This window comes from Antedon mediterranea, chromosome 10 (assembly GCF_964355755.1).
Source record: "Antedon mediterranea chromosome 10, ecAntMedi1.1, whole genome shotgun sequence".
Lineage (NCBI taxonomy): Eukaryota > Metazoa > Echinodermata > Crinoidea > Comatulida > Antedonidae > Antedon > Antedon mediterranea.
In genome coordinates, this window is record NC_092679.1 from 18,349,207 (window position 1) to 18,373,244 (window position 24,038).

The following is a 24,038-nucleotide window of genomic DNA, read 5'->3' on the forward strand; positions in this document are numbered from 1 at the left end:
ATTATATATGAATGTTGGCCTGCGGTATGTATTTACTATGCCCAATAGGTACAGTAAATAGATTGATTCGGTGGATCAAAATGGAATATAGTGTTGGTCCAGATTTCTAATTTAATTCAGAGTAAATACTTACTAAGCTCCATTGGGCCTTGTTTACACATTTACTTAAGTGAAATAATTTAACAGGAGTGTAACAATAAACATAGGACTACTCATCAATGTCACTATAGAATTTATTTATTAATATTTTTTAATTAACTTATTTTGTGAGCGGCAGTTATCACAAGTTCATTTTATCATTATTATTTTTTATCAAGTGCTTAACCCATAACTATTGTAAACATATATGTTTGTTTTAATATCTAACTAGGCTTTGTAATACCATGCCATTCTCTATAGTGCATAAGTATTTTTTTTTCTATTTAGAGTCGATAACATAATTCTGGAATTTATCTATGGTTGCAGTAACTAGTATTTATCCAGATCCTTTCTTAACTTACTTTAGTCACCGGCTAGTGTGTGAACACTTTTAAGTGTCACCAGCTCATGTGTGAAGTCAATAGCTACTGTATCAGTGAGGATTCTCGATTTTTTAATCAGAGCTGGGGCTCAGGGCATAGAAATTGTAAAATGAAATGGTGATGCTAGCCCAACCTTTGTAATTGTCAGAGTGAAGCTAGGGTAGGTGACCTCAAATCTCCCTAGCACTGGCTAATGAAACTAGTTATCTTTATTCAATTGTTCAGAAACTTTTTTCTAGAAAAAGGCATTTAGATCCTTTGATTTACATTGTGGAAATCTGATTAGAGCACATACAATAGGTGCATTTAATAATCTAGTCATTTCAGGACAAATGACCTCCATGTTCACCAAGTGCCACTTTCATGAACTTTTTACAGCGAAATTGCTAATAAAAGGCCATTTTATGACAATATGGTCTTTCCACCTTCTTTTCTAAATTTAGTTGTACAATAATAAACACATAACCTAACCTAATTATATCCGTTTTAGTTAATTATTAGGTAAAAATTCAGATAAAGATTATATTCAGTAGGCCTAATACTAATTTGCCTTTTGGATTTGATTATCACAAATTGATTTAAATTGTATTTCCCAAAAGTGCCATAAATCAAGGCAATCAAACAACAGGACACTGAGCTCGCCTTGCCAAGATGTTATATGTCCGACTGTGGCAAATACCAAAATTACTGTATTACAGTTTACATCAATGCAGCCTGCAATGTCTGTTAAGGGGTATGGAACTGATTGTGTCGCAGCCACAGATAAACCCTTTGATCTCCGGAACCTCAGCATACTGTTGTTAGATTGCCTTGCAAAATACAGTATAAACTTACCTGTTTGTTCTGCACGAATACTCAAATACGCCTTTTCCTTTACTACTGCTGTTTTGTTCTTTAATACTATTATATCCTATACAAGAGTATAGGCAATGCACTGTCAAACCAATACCAAGCCAAAAGGTCCAAAAGTGATATACAAAAAGTAATTTTGCAACATATGGTAAAAGAATAAAAGCAAGACAATATATTTTTTACTGGTAGAATGATTTACATACTTTTTTTTGGTGGTGATGATGGTCTTCCACGCGACAATCACAAGCTCTGATATGTGTATAATTGCATAGGAAGGAATCACAATGACAATCATTTAGTGTTTTTAAGGATACATTGTTATACTTGTTATCCTTCCTGAATAGGTTTTAGAGAATCTCCAGCTTCTGACATTGGCACAGATCCCATGAATATGCAACATGTTGTTGGTTGTGCTTGATTAATCAACAACAGCTATTGCTTCTAAAAGTTGTATTGCTTTTTTTTAAATGTAACAAATGATTATTCGCAAATTGCTGTCTTGATTAAAGACTATCAAATGTCCAGCCCAATATTTTACTTATTTTCACAATTGGTGGTCAGATCATATTTTCAGTTGCTGATTTTGGAAGTTCAAAAACTCTTTTCAAAGATCAATTTACCATTTGTCTTTTTAACAAGGTATTTTTTGTTGAGGTAACAATTGGTGAAAATGATCTGCGAGTTCGTAATGCTAACATTTTCTTCTTTTGAGATTTACTGACAAACAGACTTTTTGTAGTAAAGATCAATATATATTTTCTTTTTATTAAATTAGGAAATTGTATATAATTTAAAAAATTTCATTTATACAAAATACATAATTATTAGAAAATTACATTGAAAACTGAATCGTAATAAACCGAATAGTACTAGTGCCCAGAGTCTCTATTACCTATAGCGTACTTCAGTACTACAGTAAAACTTCATGCACTATATTCTGTTCTGTTTTCTGTATAAAATAGTGTATAATTCTAACTGTGTGCAGTTGCAGTTCTACATTAAATAGTTCCTATAGTAACTTTGGCATCATGTATGATTGTCCAGCATCTTTGTTTCGACTCATGAACAGACTGGCTTCTGACCCATGATTCCTTCGGCACACATCTCTGGAAGTTTGATGACTTTCTCAATAGCTTCATTGATGCCCTTACAGAAATCCATGCAGATTGCAAACGGCATGATGAAAACGTACAGCCAGGCAACGAAAAATGCGACGGGCCAGGCGAAGAAGATCAGAATAAGTATCCAACAAATAGACCAGAGAATTCCGGTTGCGTCTGCCATAGTTGTTGCAGGTCACTGGTTTTGTCTAGAAAAGAAAATCAAAATGTATCTATTAGTTAGGAGTTATTCAATTTATTTCTTCTTTAAATTGGGTGACCTCTTCAGTGCAGACCCAGTCCAGAAGCATAACCACCCTGGGAAACAATTCTACTATTTTTGAGTTTTTTTATTTTGATGTATGTACACAGGACCAACAGCTTTATGTCTCTTCAGAAGGACAAGTATGCAGGATAGAAGCAGTATGGCACAGGCAGCTGGTCTTACATCCAGACTTCTCCATGCTTGTTTAATATATATTACTATAGCACCATACAATAACTGTCTCAAAGTCATTTTCTGGAAATTTAATGGTACTAGGAAGAATAAAGTTTGAAAACTTTTGTCAAGTATTTTTCAGCCATATAGCTATAAATAAAAATGCTCTAAATAAAGATTATATTATATATACCTTGTTACCAGTACTGAGCCGTTTTTTCTTTTACATTTACTTGTCACATATTGGTTTTTGTTGGACCATGTTTTCCGTCACAGTTTTTGGAAGTTCAAAAACTCTTTTGAGCATATCAGAGATCTCTCCACAAAAGCTCATGCAGACGCCAAATGGCATAACAAGGATGTAGAGGCCAGCCACAATAAAGCCAATTGGCCATGCAAGAAATATTAGAACAATAAACCACAAGATGGCAGAGAGAAAGCCTGCTACTCCATTGCCCATGCTGTTAGTATTAGTAGTTAATGCAAGAGAAATATTGTTACTAGATGGAAGGCAGAAATACAATATAAGAACAATTAAGGATCTACATAAAGGAAGAAAAAATACCATGTTAAATAGATTTATATCATAAGAGAAGAGTAGACCAAGTGATCGTAGCTCATCAGATAATACTAAATGAGAGCATTTTAAAACATATCTAAAGCTCTGCCTACACTATCAACCTTTATGTGACAAAAAGTGATGTGCCCATATATGGACATGATGATGTCTTAACATTACCATATTTGGGTGTATCACTACCATATTTGGGCAAAATCACATTTTTTTGGTCAAACTAGTTTGATAATGTAGGCAGAGCTTTAGTCCATGAGAGCAAATCCCCAACTATTACCACTAATACCTGCAGTCAATAGAATTTGCACTGCTCAACAATGCTAAAGCTGTAAATAGTATTATCAAAACCACACCCATTGATAAGCAAGCAAACATAAGGCATGGTACAGCTTGTTAGATTATTATATACAGTACACATGCAGTATTATACATTAAACTACAGTAGGTGGTATAATAAGTTGGTACTTTACCTTAGAATTCTTACTAACTTGCTTCTTGCAGTAATTTTTAATAGAACCGGTAACTCAGGCTGTCACAGTACTTTCTATTTCACCAGGTAGGCAGGGCTCTTGTTTTTATCGGTGGTAACCAAGCGCACATAGATTCAAGCTGTGTCTTATCATATCAAAGACCATATATTTACATTACTACAATATTTACAGGAGCTTTACGCTTCAATGACTTTGGAGCTGCCTGCTACTCTCGTCCTATTGTGTTGCTGTGATTGCATTTAATTCAGGAAACAGGAAAATAGTGTACTTTGTTTTTGTAAAGATTAACATGACAAGTACTCTAGCATATCATTAATATTGCTAAGATTTGACTGTACTGCCCTTACTAGTCTCCAGCAAGAACAGATTTATTTAAACACACACTATCAAACACACTAACATACCATGGAGGTATATACCTATATGAACATACAAACTCAAACTTTGTTTTCAAAAATCAATTCATTTTATTACATTAAACTCAATTCATTATAAGATAACAAATTATAATATTGAGAATTTTTACATTCTCCATCGTCACTATTACATTAATAAGAAAAAGTTTGTTTTAAATAAATTAATGTCGCATAGAAAATTTGACAAATAATTAGCACATGAATACTACAATTTCATTTATTAAAAAATTTCAACTATAACTACATTAGTTAGGTATTGTCTTCTGTTTCAGTCAATGCACTGTCACTATGTTGTACCATGGAGGAAAAAATAACAAATATTTTTTCCTTCATGGTCGTTAGTATAGTGTGGTCTTTCAATATGTAGTTTCCTGTCCAATCTGGTTTTCAAATAGGGTTTTATATTCACTAATTTTTAACTGCAGTACTTGGTGTAATATGTCCCACTTGTTCATGTTCTTGGCCTACTTTCGTTGCACCTTTTTCACCCACAAACTGGTTTCTGACCCATTATACCTTCAGCGCATGTTTGTGGTAATTTAAAGATCTTTTCAAGTAATGCTCCAAAGTCCTTACAAATACTAATACACACAGCAAACGGAAGTATGAAGACATACATTCCGGCAATAAAGTATGCAACAGGCCAAGCAAAGAAGATCAAAATCAACACCCAGCAAATTGACCAAAATATTCCGAGTAAACCAGGAGCCATTATGATCACAGGTCAAGCGGTCATTCTAAATATAGAAATTGAAAAAGACAATTATTACATCATACATAAATAGTTTGTATTTAACTAGTAAAAATGTCTTTTATAAAATTTAATTTACTATTTTAATTTATTTTGTAGGCATATACATCTAACCTAACTTATGCCCTTTCAACAAATCCACACATAGTTTGTTATTACTCATTAAAGTTAAAATATTCTTTATTCATTATCAAATATAATATTCAATCCTTGCTCTGGTGCAACTTTATGGATGAGACAAAAAAAAGATGAATTTTTGGAAAAATAGACAATAAACAAATTATGAAAACGATGAAACAATGAAGAGAGTTTGTAATCTAGAGTCTTGGTTGAGAAGATGCCTGAAAATGAAATGAGAAGTCAAGAGATAATGATGCGCAAGATAGGAAAGAACAATGAAACGACCCTTGTAAGAGGGAGAAATCGGTGTAAAAAATGGATGATGTCGAACAGATGAAATGAAAATTGAGCTTTTTAATTTCTGGTTCTGGCCTTATACATACATTTTACAAACCAATACTGTCGTTTTACACCAAACATTTTACTTGTCGCATATATTTTTTTGTGCGACCATGTTTTCCGTCACAGTTTTTGGAAGTTCAAAGACTTTTTGAAGCATTTCAGAGATCTCTCCACAAAAGCTCATGCAGACTCCAAATGGCATCACTAAGATGTAGAGGCCAGCCACAAGAAAGCCAATAGGCCATGCAAGAAATATTAGAACAATAAACCACAGAATTGCTGATAGTATTCCACCAATTCCGTCTCCCATCTTGAAAAATTAGTGCAGTTAAGAGGTTAAGAGAAGAAAAGGTGCAAAGACAGACAACTCAAACTGTAGAAAAAAACGTAAAATTCAATTTTATTAAAACATTGTTGTTCAGCGTTATATTACACACTCCTTCCATTGTTTAGATAATTGATGCTATTTTATAGTTAATTGGATATGTTTTGTATGGATAAAGAGAAAAAGAACAATCTTCTTTTATATTGTAAAAAAAGACACCCATTTATTCCAATAGTTGTTGTCGTGATAGCAACAAATTGCATAAGGAATACCGCCAATCAACTGAAACCCAATCTTCCAATATTGTTTACTATAACAATATTATTGGCTAGAATATCATTATTTCATAAATTTATAACAAAAGGTTCCTTCAACAATTAAATGTTGACAGTATTATGTTTAATTCTATGTTACAGTAACTTAATCACCTTCCCAATATTATAATTTTAAATAATATATATTGTTATTATAAATTCAAGGATATTAGTTTTTTTAATAAGTCTGAAATTCAGAATCATATTACCAAATGTTTGACACATTAATGGATGATAGCATTTTTTTAATATCTGAAGTTCACAATTTAACATGTTAGTATAATCATCACACCCACTTATGTTGGTACAATTTTATTGAGACAACAAGATAAGATAAAACAAACTGATACTGTGTATGTGTGGGTTTAAATAAAAGATGTTTGCTTTATAATTCTACAGTGCTAAAGTACAACACATCGCATATATATTAGTGACTGCTATTCATTTCAATAAAGTATTTCTACTGTCAGTTACTGCAGTAACTACATTTTATTTACTGCAGTAATGTAGAATTATTTTTATGAGGCAGCTAAATAAATATTTCCAGCCAGAAATAATTGCATAAACAGGTTTAAAGAGTAAACAAAATGTTGGAACTGTAATAGATTAATTGTATTGTGAATGAATAAATAAATAATAGCTAATATTTGCCTTTTCAGAATAGCAAATATTCCAAAAAGACATTTTATAATAATATTTCTTGGTTTCACTTCCTACATTTTGTTCTAACTATACAAACTTGGGTGGTTTTATAAATTTAAAAAAAGGCAAGTTTTGATATTGCCTTAAAATTTCAATAAAAAAAATATATAATTATCTAGAATATTGCAGAGTTAAAAATCAATAGTGATCTTTATTATTTGTAAAATTGTGTTCTTTATCTGTTGATATACATAACTAATTGAAAGCATTGATGATTGACCGGTATTTATTAATGAACCAATTAAGTCAACTACATATTTAAAGTTTATATGCCTATCTATCAGTAAGGTTCAATGCTTTCATTATTTTATTAGAGCTCTAATAATATAAATTTAATAGTGTGTACTTACCGTTTAATGATATTGAAAAAGAATGGTTTGTCAAAAGCAGTAAATTGTATAGGCACACAGTAAACCGAACACTATGCTCTGTGCGTGTACACACACTCTCGTCAGCGTTATCAGTTGTATCCAAGTGTTTAAAGCGGCTTGCAGCTGTCTCGGTAACCTTCGCGCCAGCCGATATCAAAAATACTATTTACTATTGGTCTCCATGCCAACCAAATTGTTTGTATCTAACGTAAGATCCTGTGCAGTTGATTGGCTGTCAACGATATCTCAAGTTTCTATTGATCTTAGTTCACTAATTGTAAGTTTATAAATGTATCCATTTAAAAGGAGGTCAGATATTGATTATTTGATTGGGAAATGGGTCACATTATTTTTTTGGAACAGTTTGATCCCTTTTCCCTCCCACCTCAAATACTGGCACGTACAAAGATGCACTCTTACAATATTTTACACTCATTTTTATACAAATATGAAATGCATGGTGGTAATTATTTTGCATTGACATTCATTTGATAATACAAATAATGAAAATTATTATTATTTTGTTGTTGTTGATGGTAGGGAGGATTCAAATTCAAATATTCTTTATTCATCATCAATCATGAAAATATACAACAATATATGAGAACATAAAATAAAGATGAAAAGGAAACACATAAAAACTCAAAAGAGCTTGATTAATTGTGTCCCTAACTAGCCTAAAAACTAAAACATAAATAATAAAAAAAGCTGTTATCGGCTATAGTTTTATTTATGTATGACATCTATAAATTTAATTTATAGATGTTGTGTGTTGCCCGAAAGCTCTGCTAATTATACTGGCTGTTTTAGATTCTTTTATTTTGTATCTCCATTGAAATCCAGCCACTGATACCCACAGCACTGTCATTATTTTCAGTAATTTGCCTTTGGATTTATAAATATCATTTATTTAACAAAATATGTGCTGAAAAAAATTAATGAGGGCAGCCTGCAATATGAATAAAATTTAAATTTATTTAAATTTAAGTAAATTTAGACCAGCTGTCATTTATAATTATAATAAGGTTTTCTCATCATACATAATAAGGGCATTCTTAGCAGGTTGAGTATCACACAGCTCAATGTAAATTCCTTTTAAGTGTCCTCATACACTATTTATCCATATGGAACATTACAATTACTAAAATTTAAAATCATATTGCAATTTTTATAATGGATCTGTATCAAGCTCTCTGATTGGTTGATTCTTATGAATCAGATTATTAATAATTTATGCAGTGTACAAAGTGCTGGTGCATTTTCTTGTCAATATTTACACATTTTGTGTGTAAAGTATTTGATTTTTGTGTAATATTGGAAAATTAAAATTGCACAAAAATGAATATGTTTCGAAAAACTGGTTATGATTATATATAAATATACATACACTGTATAAGAATTGGTATCAATTATTTGTCACCTTCCCTTCATTAAAGGTTAAAATGTTTTTGTTTTTTTAAAGTTAGCTATTATTATATTATCATAGTAAAATAGCATTCATATATCCATAAAACGTGTGAATCATAAGACGACAAACAACAAATTTGATGTAAAAAAAAAGTGTGTAGTTTCCCTGGATAGTTTCTGTTTTCTTTCCTGGTGGCCAGACTGTGAGTGACGGTGGGTTTGACCATTCGGTGACCTATTTATGAAAAAGTCATCTCAGCCTATTTATAAAGCTTCCAGTTGCGTTTTTGTTTATTGAATTTAAAACACACACCATAGTGGTTTCTTCGCGGTAAAATTTACGATAATTACATCGTTACACCGCCCGACTACCAAATATGGAAACGAACGCGGAGGTTTAAACTAAATACTATCCTGCCTCCGCTTGTCATGCTACAGTATTTCGTAGCCGAGAAGATACATCATTAAGAACATGACCGTAAACCCTGCTTTTAAATTATAAAACGTATTACTAGGCTTAAAAATATGTTAACAATTGTTGTATAAGTTTCAGTACTTACCTAGTTCTTTCACTTCGCAAGAAAGTTATTATCGATCGATTGAAAGAGCAGCTAATAATAAATGCTTGCTTCGCTTTGTAATCGGGGCGTTTTCAAACTTATTCCCCTGTGGAAGTCGTCTGCACTGTGTAGCCTTGATTGCATCCATACGTTATGAGGAAGCAATAAACAGTTTAATTTATGGATGTAGAATGTAGATAACTGAGTCACATGTCACTTTCAAGGTGGGATAGAAGGCCAGGAAGGACAATGATAATGGATGGAAGATAGATTGATGGAACGATTCTCCGACGACGGGATTATAGAGAAATATTAGATGATTGGTTGAAAAACAACAAAGGTTGGAAGCAGTGATAAATGGCTATAGAAAGTTAAAGGATTTTAAATCATAGAATGATATGTGGAAAATTGACGGAAAAATGAAGGTTGGAAGGAATATATAGCAGTGAAATGTTGAAGAGATGGTTGAACAATGACGAATATTATAGGGGATGAAAAGTTACGATATATGACTATATTCGGCCTGAGGGATAGATCAAGCATAGATTTAAAAAAAACCAGTTTGAATAAGATCGAATGACCAATGGTTATGAATTTATGGGTGAGGAAAGAAATGTTAAGATGAATTGTTAATGAATGGATAGATGGGTGAAAACAAATCAAAAAGGTCGGAGTCGATGATAAGTCATTTATGTATGTACATTTGTAATTTTTTTGTTAATAAATATTAACTTTGTATTTCTCTTTGCTGTTCCCGCTACATTTTTTAAGGGTTTGATGTTTTTATTTCTGGCTACATTTGAGTGGTCCAGGTCTTGTATGATACAATGATCTTTCCATCGAGCTTTTACTATCGCGGAGGCCGCGCCCTATGATTGGTCAAAAGTTTTGTCCAATCAAAGTACCATGTGTAGGCATACTATGTAAATAAATTAGAAAAGAGGTGACGTAGGATAATATGGTTTGCGTAGGATATTATTGAGTGGTGGTAGCATGTTTACCTTTCGATATATTCTTTTATAAACTATAATTTTCTTCTGTTTTTCCCTCTCTTCTGCTGTCTATTATAGGCCTAGCATTTGTTCCTATACACTCTCAAAGAGCGCCGACGTTTTTCCAAAGCTCATCCTTTCTCTTTGCTTAATTTTTTGTTATCTATTGATGTTTTTTTTTTACTCTGAGACTCTTCAGGTTTCATTGACCGTTATCCTGTATATGTTCAGTGTATTCGCTCGGCGTATTGTCTATGTTTCTGTAATAGGCCTACTGTTATTATACAATTGTAGACCTGATTATTATAAAAATTACTATCAATTCTATTTAATTTCTTCGTTGATAGGCCTAATAATGTATTTCTGTTAATACTTTGATTTTTGGTTGAACTTAACCGTTTATTTTTTATCATCGTTGTTTTTCTATGGAATTTGATTATAATCTTCATTTTTCATGTTTTTGGGGACAATACATCTTTAAAAGTTGTTCGACCATAATTTAGCAAAGGCCTGCCTTACACCATTGGTGATGATTATGATATAAATAAAGTTAATTTCTCCAAAGATATAAATAAATAATAAAAATAAATCAAGAAATAAACGAATTTGATTTTCTTTTCAAATCTATTCCTCAAATCCAAATAAAAAGTGATGTTAAAGTGCGCCCTCTATATTTATATATCGCCTATTAATTTATTCTCGCCTCTTTTAGTAGTATTTTAATTTTGTTTTTACTCTCCTTCAGAACACACGAACAACACATAAAAAGCTATACTTCACTCATCACTTTTATTTTGTTATCAAATGTTAAAAGGAATTATCACTTAATTTCTCTAACAAAAAAAAATCATCAGAGTTTCTTGTATAATACCATGGAGTATCTCTATGATAATATTATAACTATATATAATTTTTATATTTAATATTTAATATACAGTATACCATTATTTATGTTTGTATTATACTTTATACATAATTGTAGCATGGTATTATCAATAAATGTGCTCCACCCACAAAAACTGATATTATAACTTGGTCCCGAACGTGTTTTCTTAGATGTACACATTATTCATAGTAGACCATGATTTTTAAAGGGTGTTCCTGTCTATGGGGCGCCATAAGCAGCAAAAGTATAATATACTTTTGCTGCTTATGGCTCCCCATACCTGTCCCCCTTTTTCCATTTGAATCCAAGGAAGCATTGTTTCAGTCAGTAGCACAATGTTTAATTTAATACATAAACTGAAACAGTCACATGATTGAACCATTACCCTTGAGTAGAGTAAGCATGTAGGTAATTCAACATGCTACAGTGCCACAAAATGTTGTTCTAGTCACTCTTCTATTGCACTTTATGATCTCATCATATTTATCATGGTTTTCCCCTCGCTCAAAATTAAATCAATTCCGTTGCATCATAATTTGAAATTTACCTGTAAATAAAGAAATATGATGAGTACAACTACTAATTCCCCTATATGAACAACTTTGTGCACTGTATCTCATCTGCTACGGCCCTACAATCCTATAGGTCATGGGACAACTAGAATAAGTTATTACCGTATTATTTATTCTATAGGCATATATAAATTATGACAGTTACAAAGTCATGAAAACAAGGTATATTTACAAGATGGCATGAGAATAACTTCTGATGTAACAACACAATTGATTCCTAGGTTAGACAAAGCACCTCGCAGCAGGCCACAGGAAAATGCTAAGTACTGAAAACAATATACAGGTATTACATATTTATATAAAGTTATTTGCACATATCAAGTTATTAATAATTGCACAGTTTTATGGATATATTGCATAGGTCATTAAATTTATGTAGGTATGCCTCAGTAGTAAAATAGTAGAGCTGTAGCTCGGTGGTTAACATGCTTGCTTTCAAAATCCAAGGTCCAATCCTGACCTAATGTCAGTTGTACCTACTCCACTACTCCCTACAGGTCAAATAAGAATTAGTCGTGATAGTCTATACATCTTGTAAAAGGTGTTGAAATAAAAACTTTTAAAAAGCATTATTTATAGGAAAAACTACTTACTCTGGGTGCCATTTCCAAGTACTGCTTTCCACCAGACATTTGTGTTAGTACCTTAAATTTATTGTCTTGTAAAACATACACACCCTGTAAAATAAATATTGCAACAGAGTAAAACAAAGAGTTTCTGATATAGTGCTGTTTAAACTTGAACTAATGTCAATGATGAATGAAGGAGTGACACTACCTGATGATTAGTCCTCAAATTATCAACTTGTTTCTTGAAAATACTTGACCAAAAATCTTTGCAGATGAATTTCATAACTTCTAGTTCATCCTTGAATCGTGGCGACTCTTTCAGCACTCTCTCAATTAAACCCTGACCTACTCGATACCCCATTGCCTCCAATTTCGTAATGCAAGAATCCTGTTGAGTTAACACATATTTTATTAAGTAATGAATGAAGTTTAATTTTAATTTGTTTCATCAGTGGAAGCATAAAATTATGCCAGTATATTGTATTAGGAGGAAGTAGGCCTAGCTAGGTAGGCTCAATCCGGCTCTACACTACTGTACTAGGCCTAGGTAGGCCTACCCTACCCTCTCTCTCGCTCGGCTAGCCGGCGCCCCGGCTAGCCTAGGCCTGCTTGCGTGGGACTAGGCCTAGCTAGCTAGGCCCTAGCCCATCTTACTTACAATATCATCTTTCTTTTTAGCTGTTCGAAAGATTTGTGCAACCATTTCTATATGAAATAAATCTAGAAGAGTATCGTCCATTTTGCTGATTAATTAATTATTTTAGACACAAAACATGGAAGTCACAACAAAAAACGGAGATATAAATTTAACTAAAATTCTGACAACCGCCCTCATGCGATTAATTGGGTCGCGTGGGCTTTTTTTATCGAGTCCTGCAAAAAAAATATGGCGACTCACGATAGTGGTGATGATGTTGCGGCTATTGATATTTTAAATGAGAAACTCCAAAGAGCTAAAGAAAGTCTGCATACGGTGGACGAGAACATACGTAAATTCACTGGTAAAGAATTTGGAGAGAAACGGTAATTTTATTTGACTTTTGCCTGCCTAAAACATGATACATACAGAGGCCTCTTGTTTAGAATAGGAGGCCTAGCCTAGGCCGTTGGCGTTAGTTAGGACTATTTTTATAAGCCTTCTCCGGCTTTCTCGCTGGACAGGAACGGTTGATGTAACGCGTGGTATGTCACCTGGGCTAGGCCTAGTTCCTAATAAAAAATAAAAAAATGCTCATAATAAATAATGTATTTTCGTTTATCAGTCGGTAATAAAAAATAATTTGGATGCATTTTAAATGCAGCAGTATAATTAAATAAACATTAAATAAAATGAAATTTTACCTATTTATTTAAAAAAAAAATTTTAGGTCGACGGATCAACGAAAAGTAGCAGTGGGTATTGGAAGAGGGCCTGCTGGTCCAAGAAACAGAGGTGCAAGAACTGGATCTATGGGGACAAGGTCGTTATTTTTTATTTATTTCAAATTGAATAAATATAAATTAGAAAAAATATGTATTATTAATAAGCATTGAAATTAATTATAATAATAATTATTTTTTCTTTATAGCCGACTTGCTCTGAGTGCATTTGAACGACTTGGAGCTCCCCTTGCTAAAAGACCAAACAGAGGCAGTGCTTTTAGCAGGTAAGTAGCGTATTACAAGTACAAAAACAGTAATTTGTCTCAATACTGTACATTGCTATAATAATTATAGTGGACAAAGGGCCCGTTCGGACGGGACTGAAACTACCGTGTACTTCCAACTGTGAGGTCGCGTGTGGCAATTAACTTACGCCTCTGGCTATAAAAAATTAGAAAACCATCTGGACGAAAAATCCACCAACTTTACTGGTTATTTCAATCCCATTCCAATTACACGCTGCCTCGGGGTATAATTAATCAAGCGTTAATGGGATCATGTCAAATCGCGACCTCAAATAAGCTTTCTGATTGTTTAACAATTATTGTTTAAAATGTTCTTTTTCGTTAACGCGAATGTATATCTATTGTTTTGTAAAATTATATATAAATAATCAACTCGTTGGTTTTTTTCCGGTGACCTGAACTTGCGAATCGGTGGCTTATAATGTACATGTAACGGCAGGGAGTTCTGTATTGTGGTAGCCTGGTGTCTGTGAATTACCACATCAACCGTTCGGCTCGCACGATAAGAGGGGTACAGTGCGTGTTAAATGGAATTTTTACAACAATAGTTCGGCTCGCACGATGAATACACGTGGTGATTTTTACAAGAGGGGTACAGTGCGTGTACATTAAATGGAATTTTCACAACAATAGTTCGGCTCGCACGATAAATACACGTGGTGATTTTTACAAGAGGGGTACAGTGCGTGTACATTAAATGGAATTTCCACAACAATAGTTCGGCTCGCACGATAAATACACGTGGTCAACAAACAACATACGTAATAGCAGGATTTTCGATCATTATTTATTTAAAAAGTAAATTGTATTCGATGTATTATAAATATATAGGTCTGGTTGTCGATTGAAAAATAATAATTGAACGATTCGCGCGAGAAACGACATGCAATATCCAGTTGAATTTGTCAACACGCCATGTCAATTGATATGGGTCGACGCACAGAGGGCGCTTTTTGACCTAAGAATTCCGATCTTAATTGGTTTCGTGTCAGCTTACCGGTACTTTGTTTATTCGTACGAACGTCGTATGGGTTTTACCCCAAGGGTAAAAACCAAATAAACGTGTATTTCAATCGCCGTACGAACACGGTCCTAGATTATTTTTAAGAATACAGACATGCCTTGATTTTTCTATAAATTTCTATTCTACTGGTTTTTTATTGCAGGTTAGGCAATCGTGTGGATGCAGGCGGACCCAGAATGGGAGTTGGACGAAGACGCAGAGAAGAGGATGAAGATTTTGAAGAAGAACTTCCACACAAGGTATATACATTAGCTTGCTTTCAATCATTGTATCGCTTCTCTTACTAGTACAGTAGAACCTGTGTTTTACGTACCCTGATTTTACGTTCCCTCGATTTTACGTACGCTTAAAATAACCGATGACGTCATCATTTTCTTACATAGGGGGCGCAATTTAACAACAACAAAGCACACAAAGCCACAATCATGGCTGTGTGAGGAATTCTGCTGTGTGTGGGGGACAAGCTACGCACATGCATTCCCCTAAAGCAGCGACTGTTTTTATTGATAGAAAACAATTATATTTTACACTTTATTTAAACATCGCACAGCCTGTATATACTGTACTTTTCTAGTTAGGCCTCACATCTTGCTAGGCCTGCTAGCCTAGCCTGAATAGCCTAGCTAAGCTAGTGACGCATACTGTACACAGTACAGAAGTAGGCAAATACGGCTAGCTACGATCTCTACGTATTTGGGGTCAATTTAAGGTCAACCTTGATTTTAGGAATCCCTTTTTTTACGTACGCCTTTCGGTCCCGTACCGTACGTAAAATGGAGGTTCTACTGTATATGGTTCCTATGCTTTAACACTCAAAATTCACCTTTGCAAACTATCCATTTTTAAATTGCAAGTTTAAAATGTCAAAACTAGCCAATGTTTGTTAGTAAGTTATTTTTCATTCTTCACAAATAATACTTTTCTATATTTCTTATTTTTTGTAGCCTGCATTATCGTCCTCTGTTGTAGCGCCTTCTTCTATTACTCGTACCCGAAAAGACTCGATTGAAGAGCAGAGCCAGGACTCAAAAGGAACTGCAAGGTATTATTAATTATTTGAACTGTATTTAACAAGTTTGTTATTATTTGTCTAGAACAGAACAACTACAAGAGAACCCATTATAAAGGAGAAACCTTCAGGACCCAACAAAATGTTCAATTAAAGTGGTTTGATCATATTGTTAACATACAGTATATTCCCTCCTTCATTCCATAGGAAAGTATCTCTTTACCAGGTGTATCCCAAACAATGGATTCTATTGTAATTGATATTGGCTAATTGATATTATTTAGTAAGTAAAATTTCTTTTTTTTCTAGGAATCGTCGCATGTTTGGTCTTCTACTAGGCACCCTTCAAAAATTTAAAGATGATTCTGTGCAAAAATCGGACAAGGTATTATTCTATAATATTTTTTTTGTCTGCCTATCTTCATAGTGTAACTATATTCAAATGAGCTTCTGCATTGTATAGGAAGATAATAATAACTGTGTACTACCAGAATTTATTCAACTTTGTTTTACAAGGGTAGCTCTGTACACTGTAGTACAGCTTACTTGAAGAGGCCCTCTCTCTTAAAAACAATACAAATATATACAGATGACAGTTAAACATAAAAATACAAGAGAATTCTTTAAGGATTACATTCTTTAATCTTGTACTTAACATAGGATATTCAACGTGAAGAAATAGAACATAAACTGGATGCCAGAGCCAAGAAAGAAAAGCAAGAGATAGCCAGTGAAAGACGTGAGCTGTTCACAGAACGACGTAACAAGCAGAAGGAACTGGAGAGGTTAGAAGAGCTGATGGAGATTGCCAAAGAGGTATGTAAATTTAATCTAGATTTTGTTTTCTAGATATCAAAACTGGAGCCGAGCACACAACTGGCAGAAATTCAGGTCCCTTGTTTGGAAATGGTTATATAATAATAATTATAAGAATTAAGTCATGATGTTACATGTTTTTTTATTCTGGAATTTCACACACAACAAACTTTAACAGTATTAACATAGGCCTATAAATAGTATTTTACCATTGCCTTTTGCAATTCGATGTACTTTTCGTTTTGGTATATTATGCCAAGCAAAACAATATCCATTTTGAAATGGACCAATAACATTTCTTGAATGTTTTGAAAATTCTTTTACTATAACTAGATAATCCTTGCTTTAAAAATTAATTCAATTCGGTTTTATAAAAAAAGATTATTTAGCTGTGAATCTTGTGGTGTGGACAAAATATTGCTGCTTGTATGATTGGCACTCGTGACTAACATGCAAATTTACTTTTAGCAAGAGATGTGGGATAAGCATAGTCAAACATTAGGATGCTTTATTCAAACTAAAGCCAAGCCACCTTTGTTCTACCGCCCTCGCAAGGTCTTGCAAGAGGACGAAAAGAAGTTAGCTGCAACCAAGGAAATGTTAGGAGGTACGTGAAACATTCTATTTGTGGAAATAGGTTGCATCAATTATCAAAGGCGTTTCTTATATACCAGTGTTACTAAGTCATTATTCATTACCTAGTGTTCCCTAAATAGTTTTAGGCTGTATTGTAACATATATTGACCCTCGTTTGTTTCTACTGTATAAGTCTAATTTAATGCCAGATCTTTTCTTAGTTAATGTTAAATGTTTTGTTTTTTAGTGCTACTGTAATATGGGCTAGTAATTAGAATCTGGTCTAGTGAGAAATGTTTTATTTAGTTAAAACTAGCCTAGTGAACTAGTGGTAAATTAAGATTTGTTTTCAATTCATTATTTATATGGAAAAGAGGTTATGAGATTAAGGAACTCGTTGAAAATTAGCCAATATAGTTGAACATCAACGCTACTAAAGGTCACTAATTTTAGGTCCCAAGTTGACTAAATTGTAAACCTTCTTTCTTGACTTATTATTTCAGAGATGGCTAGTAAAAGAAGAGAAGCCATTGAAGAGGAAATTAAAAGTTTTGAAGGGTTTGGAAAACCACGTTCAGGAGAAAATAGAGAGAAAGAGAATGAGGAGATGAAGCAGGAAAATGAGGAGGAAGAAGAGAATGAGGAAAGAAAAAAAAGACGGAGAGACAGTGATAGAGGGAAGGATGGGGAGAGAGAAAAAAGAAAGGAAAAAGAACGTGGTAGAGTGAGAGCTAGAAGTAAAGACAGAGATCATAGAGAAGAACGAGACACAAACAAAGAGGAAGAAAGAAAGAGAGAAAGAAGTAAAGATGGTGAGCGTAGAAAAGAAAGAGAGAGAGGAAAAGATGGAGAAGGAAAAGAAAGAAATAGAAGTAGAGATGGAGAACATAAAAGAGAAAGAAGTAAAGATGGAGAACAAAAAACAGATAGAAGTAAAGATGCAGAAAGTAAAAGAGACAGAAGTAAAGATAGAGAAAGTAGAAAAGGAAAGGATAGAAATAAGGATGAGGAAAAAGAAAGTAAAAAAGAGAAAGATAGAAGTAAAGATGGAGAGAGTAGAAAAGAGAGTGAACAAAGTAGGGAGGAAGAAATTAAAAAAGAGGATGAGAGGAGTAAAGATGAAGATAGAAAAGAGAGTGATGTAAGTAAAGAAGATGAAAAAAAACAGGACAAACCGGAAATTAAAGTGGAAGAAGAAATGCTATGGGAAGATAGTGTGAAAACTCAAGAAGGTACTGTGAAAGGTATTAAGGATGGAGAAGAGATGAATGAAGAAGGAGGTGGTATGAAGCTACAAGTAGGAGAAAAGTCGAGTGAAAATGGGATTGAAGGAAAAGAAGAAAAAAATAATGAAAGTTTGACAGTACCAGAAAATGAAGAGCCACAAATTGATAAAAATAAAATGGAAGTTTCATTGGAACAGAGGACGGAAGATATTGATCCGGCAAAAGAAAATTGAATCTAGCATTTTTTATATCAGCATTTTTCATTTTCAATAATTAATAAAAATTGTATGCCCTCTAACAACAAACAGGATATTTTTCTTAAATCTGGAAATTCTATGAAGTGTTCTTTTGATATGCAAAATATTGTAGGCCATATTATAGACATTGTTTTGTTTTCACGGCCCTCACCTAAGGATGCTTTTATAGGATGATATCCCCAATTGAGAAGTCTTGTTTTAAATGTACATTCAATGTTTTCAATGAAATGGTGCCTTTTACTATATAATAATTTCTATTAATTTTTTCCTTTAAGAAATTAATGATTATCACGCAATGTAAAATTTTTAAACAATTATCTTTATATATCAAATTATAGTGGTTTTTTTTTTGGAAATTTTCACAGCTGTTTGTGGTAAGTATATCATGCATGTAATTGTGTTAATGTTGTTTTAACAATTTTTTCTTTACTGACAAACATTTTAATTATAAAATCATGGACGTAACTCCATGATTCTATAGAATTTTAAGTGGAAATACTTTATAATAGTACTTATAGATCCCATTTGCGCTTGTAGTATTCCTTCCATCAATTACAAATTGTCTGCGATTTCTATATTTAAAAACAAATTATCACTGTACAGTGCGTTTTGGTTCCTATTTAGCATAGAGACACCTGTAATCGCATTATCATACATGTGGGCTTTCCAGAGGAATACTTTGATTAAAAATCGATTTTTATGAATATTTAAGCATACTGTATTGTAGTGTTGGTCAATCGACTAGTTTGTCAAAGTAAAGCATAGATAATATGATAAGAACTAGAGGTCCAACTGGTGCATATCAAAGTTCTTATGTCGCACTATTATTTAAAACGAAAAAGATTAACCCACTATTTAACTAAATTCATATTAAAATGAAAATAAAGCAACGGACGAAACGTACATTGTTAAAATAATATTAACCAACCGTATTGTTTATGATTTTAGGACTACTATTTTTTTATTATATTCCACGTTGTTTTAAGATGTGTTCTAAATAAACATTTACATTATTCAAGTACGGTATAATGTAGATCTATTTTGTAATCAACTAAATTTTACAGCGTTGTAATCTTGAATCGCTTGAAAATGAATTTATTCAATATAATGGAATGAATTATAATGTGTTATTACCACAAGGTCAAATTCGTAATTGACGATGTGTGCTACCAACGCAACAACAAAGTGTTGTACTGTATTGCGAAATCACAAGTGGGAACCGACGACGCACTAGTGCTGCAAGCATCGCAGGTTTGATGTCACGCAGGCGGTGGCAAACACAATTATTGGAAGGGCATTTGCTTACGTTGCGTCGCTAGTGGGAACCAAGCTTTAAGCGTATCGCGGTCATATTATATCAACGTCATCTCTCAGCGACAATCGTTACCTAATCGTTCAAATGTAAACGCGGACCTGTTACGACGACAACGATATTCGTGTCGTTTATCGTATCTAGTGTAAATGGCGCTAAAGCGTGGTTCCCAGCAAAGTGATGTATTGCGTAATCACAAGTGGAAACCGACGATGCAACAGTGCTGCAAACATCGCAGGTTTGATTTCACGCAGGCGGGGCCAAACGCAATTATTGTAAGGGCATTTTCTTACGTTGCGTCGTTTGCGTTACGTTGCGTCGCTAGTGGGAACCACGCTTTAGTTGTGTCCCCGTGACTTGTTTCAGTTAGGCCTACTTTGCTTTAGAATACATAACGTGTTATCAATATCTTGACGTGTAAACATTTATCATTATTATTTAAAATTACAACAACACACCATTAAAGATGTACAGTATTTTTAATTAAAAAAATATATCTTATTGATATTTTTGCAAGAAGTGTATTGTGAAAACATCAATAATGACAACACCAATAATGACAAACAATGTTTATTCACAAAACATTCTTATTATCCAAATCGTATTTATAAAATCTTTTTCTTTTCTTCATTGTTGCTGACATTTCCTGTAGGCACTTCTTTTAACATTTCATTAAAGATGCATTGTCCTCCAAAAACATTTTTAAAAAAGGAAGATTAATAAAATCAGACTTTAAATAGGCCATTTTGCAATTTTAATAAAGTTATTTACTACAGTAAAAAAAAAAAATGATTTCACATACCTAAAAAAGAGGATCCAGGTCATAGTGAATACAGTCATTATTACGTGACATTAAAATAGAATAGCATATCCAGCAACGAATTTTAGAGGAATAATATATCTTTAAAAATTAATGTTTTTAATTAAATATAATTACTATTGACTAGTTTACTTATTTAAAAAACAAAACTAAAAGATCAAACTACAAACTTGAGTCAAACCACGAAATAACAAAAAAGAAAGACAATAAAGAAAGATCTTGCATTAAAAACGCTGCCAGACCAATCAAGTTACATTTAATGGGTGTGAAACCGATTCTAATTCAATTAGTAAGTAATATAGTAAGTAAGTAAAATAGTAATGACATACATTAAATTTGTTAAAACAATGTTAATGGTAGTTTGTGAATTGTATACATGATAGACTCATTACCCATCCCATTTATGAATGGCAAACACATATCAGAGACAATGCAAGCTTTTTTAAAGCACAACTTTACCGAGTACCATATTTTTTCAACGTATTAGGGATGTACATGTGATTTCAGAACAATTGCGAGATTTACGATATCGCCGCACGCGCTCGCCGTACAGCCGTCGTCGTAAATTTCTTACGTCACATGTGCTTAGCAAAATCTACGGTACCTCATGAGTTTTCACTGCTGTTAACATACAAGTAGGTACCGGTCATTTTAATTGCTATAGACCTGCATAAGGCTTAAATTTGGCAAAATGTTTAGTCTGTTATTTTATAGAAACCCCTCACACACAATATCCAGATAGGCAAATAAAAAACAATTAAAAAAGTCAACATTTATATTGTTTACGATTTGATTTACTTGTGTTCAGGCCTACTAGAAATTTGCGAGACTTGTCTACCCTTTAAGCTCTATAATTGCTATTTAGGCATACCGTCTGCCGACTGGGTTTAGTTGGATGCCATAGGCTGATCAGAAGGTGGTGACTGGCCGCGATTTTTGTTTAGTTTCGTACATAAGTTGGGGACTCTTTTTTATGTGAAAGAAAGCCGAACTAATTCCTAAAAATAACTAACCTAACCCTCTAAATCTTTGTCTCACTATAAAATAAAAAAAGGTTGCTCATGGGATTCGAACCAACATTGTCCATTAGTTTTTATTTATTTTTTATTTTTTTATTCAGTCGAAACCAACAGCAATAATTACCGCCACTAACAGGTTTGATACAAACAAAGCCAGGACTGTTTAAAGCACCTTGATCAAGGGCTTCTCTCGTCCAGTGCCCGCCTTGACCAGAGGTCTGAGGCAGATACTAGATGCAGGGGCTGCCATAAGAGTCAGCAGTGCTGATTTCAAATGCCTAACGGGACCCCAGCTCCGTATACAGCACCCGTTTTTCCCAGATGGTCTCCCATCCAAGCTCTAACCAGGCCCAACGTCGCTTAAAAAACTTCGGTGATCTGACGAGAACCGGTGTTTCAACGTGGTAAAGCCGTATATTTTTAATAGTTTAATCCAATGACTACACAGACGGCTCGATGGAAAGCGTTTGCATTAGTGAATTGTAGTTAGCTCAATTCTTATGTCACGTGCACCTTACGGATATGAATAATGAATATTCATGCGTATTTTGTGACGTTTCGTGAGGGGTCCCCGACTTATGTACGAAAAGAAATATCGCCACCCACCCGCCCCTCCTAAATTTCGAACGTCCAGTACTTCCTTTTACACCTTTTAGACCGGCCCTAGGCCCCTCTCCTGTATTACAAATTCCGGAATCCACCACTGTATATTAATGCATCTGTAGTAATTAAATTAGCCTATATAATATTTTTATCATTAGGGCCTACATTATAATGTGAATTATTTATAGATGAAATATACAAAAGCCTTTTTTGTTAGTTACAACAAATAACCAATGATAGCCACGCAATATCGCGTTGCTTTCAGTTAAATACTAATCGCAAATAAATGAACACAGTAATCGGTGTGCGTGAGTTCTCCCAACAACAACAACAACATTTTACGGTGGTCTTCTTCTATCAAAATTAAAGTGAGTATAATTTGGGTTTTTTTTCATTTTGTACTAGGCTTGTTTTTCTCATATAATACTATTAAGCCGTATATTATTATTAAATAACTTCAAACCATGTACTATATGTTACTGTGTTTGACCATGAATAAATGAAATGAATTAAAATTATGTGTAGGCCTATGTATGTGGCAAGAGGAGAGATGGTTGTGAGAGGACTGAAATAACGTAACATTATTGCCATTTTTATTGTCACATAATAGTTATTCACTTTGATCAAAAATTAGATCGGAAACAAATAATTATTCACCTAAAAAAATGTAATTCAAAGCAAAAACAAAATTACTAAATTGTCTTTCAAACAATGGGGTTTTGGTTAAATTTACCGTTTATTTTATCTTTTATGTGAAGTGAATAACTGTATTACATCTTCAAAATGGCCTATTCAAAATGTGATTGTATTACTCTTTATTTTTCATATTTGTTTAAGGAAATACATCTTTAACTTAATATTAAATGTTACTTTAACGTAGGCCGAGTATGTTAGCTTAAGTAAACAAAAGGTAGATTCTTGGAAATTGGTTTGACATTTATTTATCACAGAAGAATAAGAAACAATTATGATTATGATAATATATTGAAAACAAAAATTGCCACAAAAGTTGATTTCACAACACTTTTAACAGACGGTAGAATACCAGTGGCGTGGCGCTCACTGGCTAAACACACGGGCCCCAGAGATTAAGGGCCCAGTGGTCATTTTCACCAATCACACTTAAGAATGAAAAGTTTTTATATTTCTTTTGTTTTATGTATGAAAAAAGCATATTTGTATATTTTTCGTCGATCGTTATCGTCCTGGTGTAAATGGGCCTTTAGGCTAAGGAAAACCTTAAAATTAAGAAAAATCTAAGTGAATAACAAATTAATAGAAATACATATTTATTGAGTTACGTAAGATACTTAATATTTAAGGGAAATATCTTACTTAAGTGTGATTGGTGAATATGGCCACAGAGCATGAGCAGTTCAATGCAACTCTCCAGCGTTAGAAGGTC

General features: G+C 33.3%; 2 protein-coding genes and 1 pseudogene across 2 annotated transcripts; 1 reads left to right on the forward strand and 2 right to left on the reverse strand.

Moving 5' to 3' along the window:
• Nucleotides 1–11,118: 11,118 nt before the first annotated feature.
• Nucleotides 11,119–13,119, reverse strand: LOC140059964 (trafficking protein particle complex subunit 6B-like). The gene is made up of 5 exons (XM_072105976.1): nt 12,963–13,119; nt 12,513–12,692; nt 12,329–12,412; nt 11,908–12,001; nt 11,119–11,710 (listed from the first exon to the last, which is right to left on the reverse strand). Exons 1-5 carry the CDS (start codon nt 13,041–13,043, stop codon nt 11,679–11,681), a joined length of 471 nt encoding a protein of 156 aa, XP_071962077.1. The 5' UTR covers nt 13,044–13,119; the 3' UTR covers nt 11,119–11,678.
• Nucleotides 13,120–13,166: 47 nt separating this feature from the next.
• Nucleotides 13,167–19,880, forward strand: LOC140059908 (uncharacterized). The gene is made up of 9 exons (XM_072105891.1): nt 13,167–13,327; nt 13,672–13,764; nt 13,873–13,950; nt 15,138–15,234; nt 15,940–16,037; nt 16,314–16,389; nt 16,665–16,820; nt 17,289–17,427; nt 17,900–19,880. The coding sequence occupies exons 1-9, from the start codon at nt 13,191–13,193 to the stop codon at nt 18,853–18,855; spliced, it is 1,830 nt and encodes a 609-aa protein (XP_071961992.1). The 5' UTR covers nt 13,167–13,190; the 3' UTR covers nt 18,856–19,880.
• Nucleotides 19,881–22,326: 2,446 nt separating this feature from the next.
• Nucleotides 22,327–22,448, reverse strand: LOC140061401 (5S ribosomal RNA; annotated as a pseudogene).
• Nucleotides 22,449–24,038: the final 1,590 nt, after the last annotated feature.

What these genes read in the sequence shown, in the direction of transcription:
- LOC140059964 (XM_072105976.1), bottom strand. Translation starts at nt 13,043, where the DNA reads ATGGACGATACTCTTCTAGATTTATTTCATATAGAAATGGTTGCACAA. An exon ending in CTAAAAAGAAAGATGATATT is followed by an intron (nt 12,693 to 12,962) that starts GTAAGTAAGATG and finishes TTAACTCAACAG; the next exon opens with GATTCTTGCATTACGAAATT. An exon ending in AGTTATTCTCATGCCATCTT is followed by an intron (nt 11,711 to 11,907) that starts GTAAATATACCT and finishes CTTTATTTACAG; the next exon opens with GTAAATTTCAAATTATGATG.
- LOC140059908 (XM_072105891.1), top strand. Translation starts at nt 13,191, where the DNA reads ATGGCGACTCACGATAGTGGTGATGATGTTGCGGCTATTGATATTTTA. An exon ending in GACTCAAAAGGAACTGCAAG is followed by an intron (nt 16,038 to 16,313) that starts GTATTATTAATT and finishes TTTTTTTTCTAG; the next exon opens with GAATCGTCGCATGTTTGGTC. An exon ending in CTGTGCAAAAATCGGACAAG is followed by an intron (nt 16,390 to 16,664) that starts GTATTATTCTAT and finishes TACTTAACATAG; the next exon opens with GATATTCAACGTGAAGAAAT.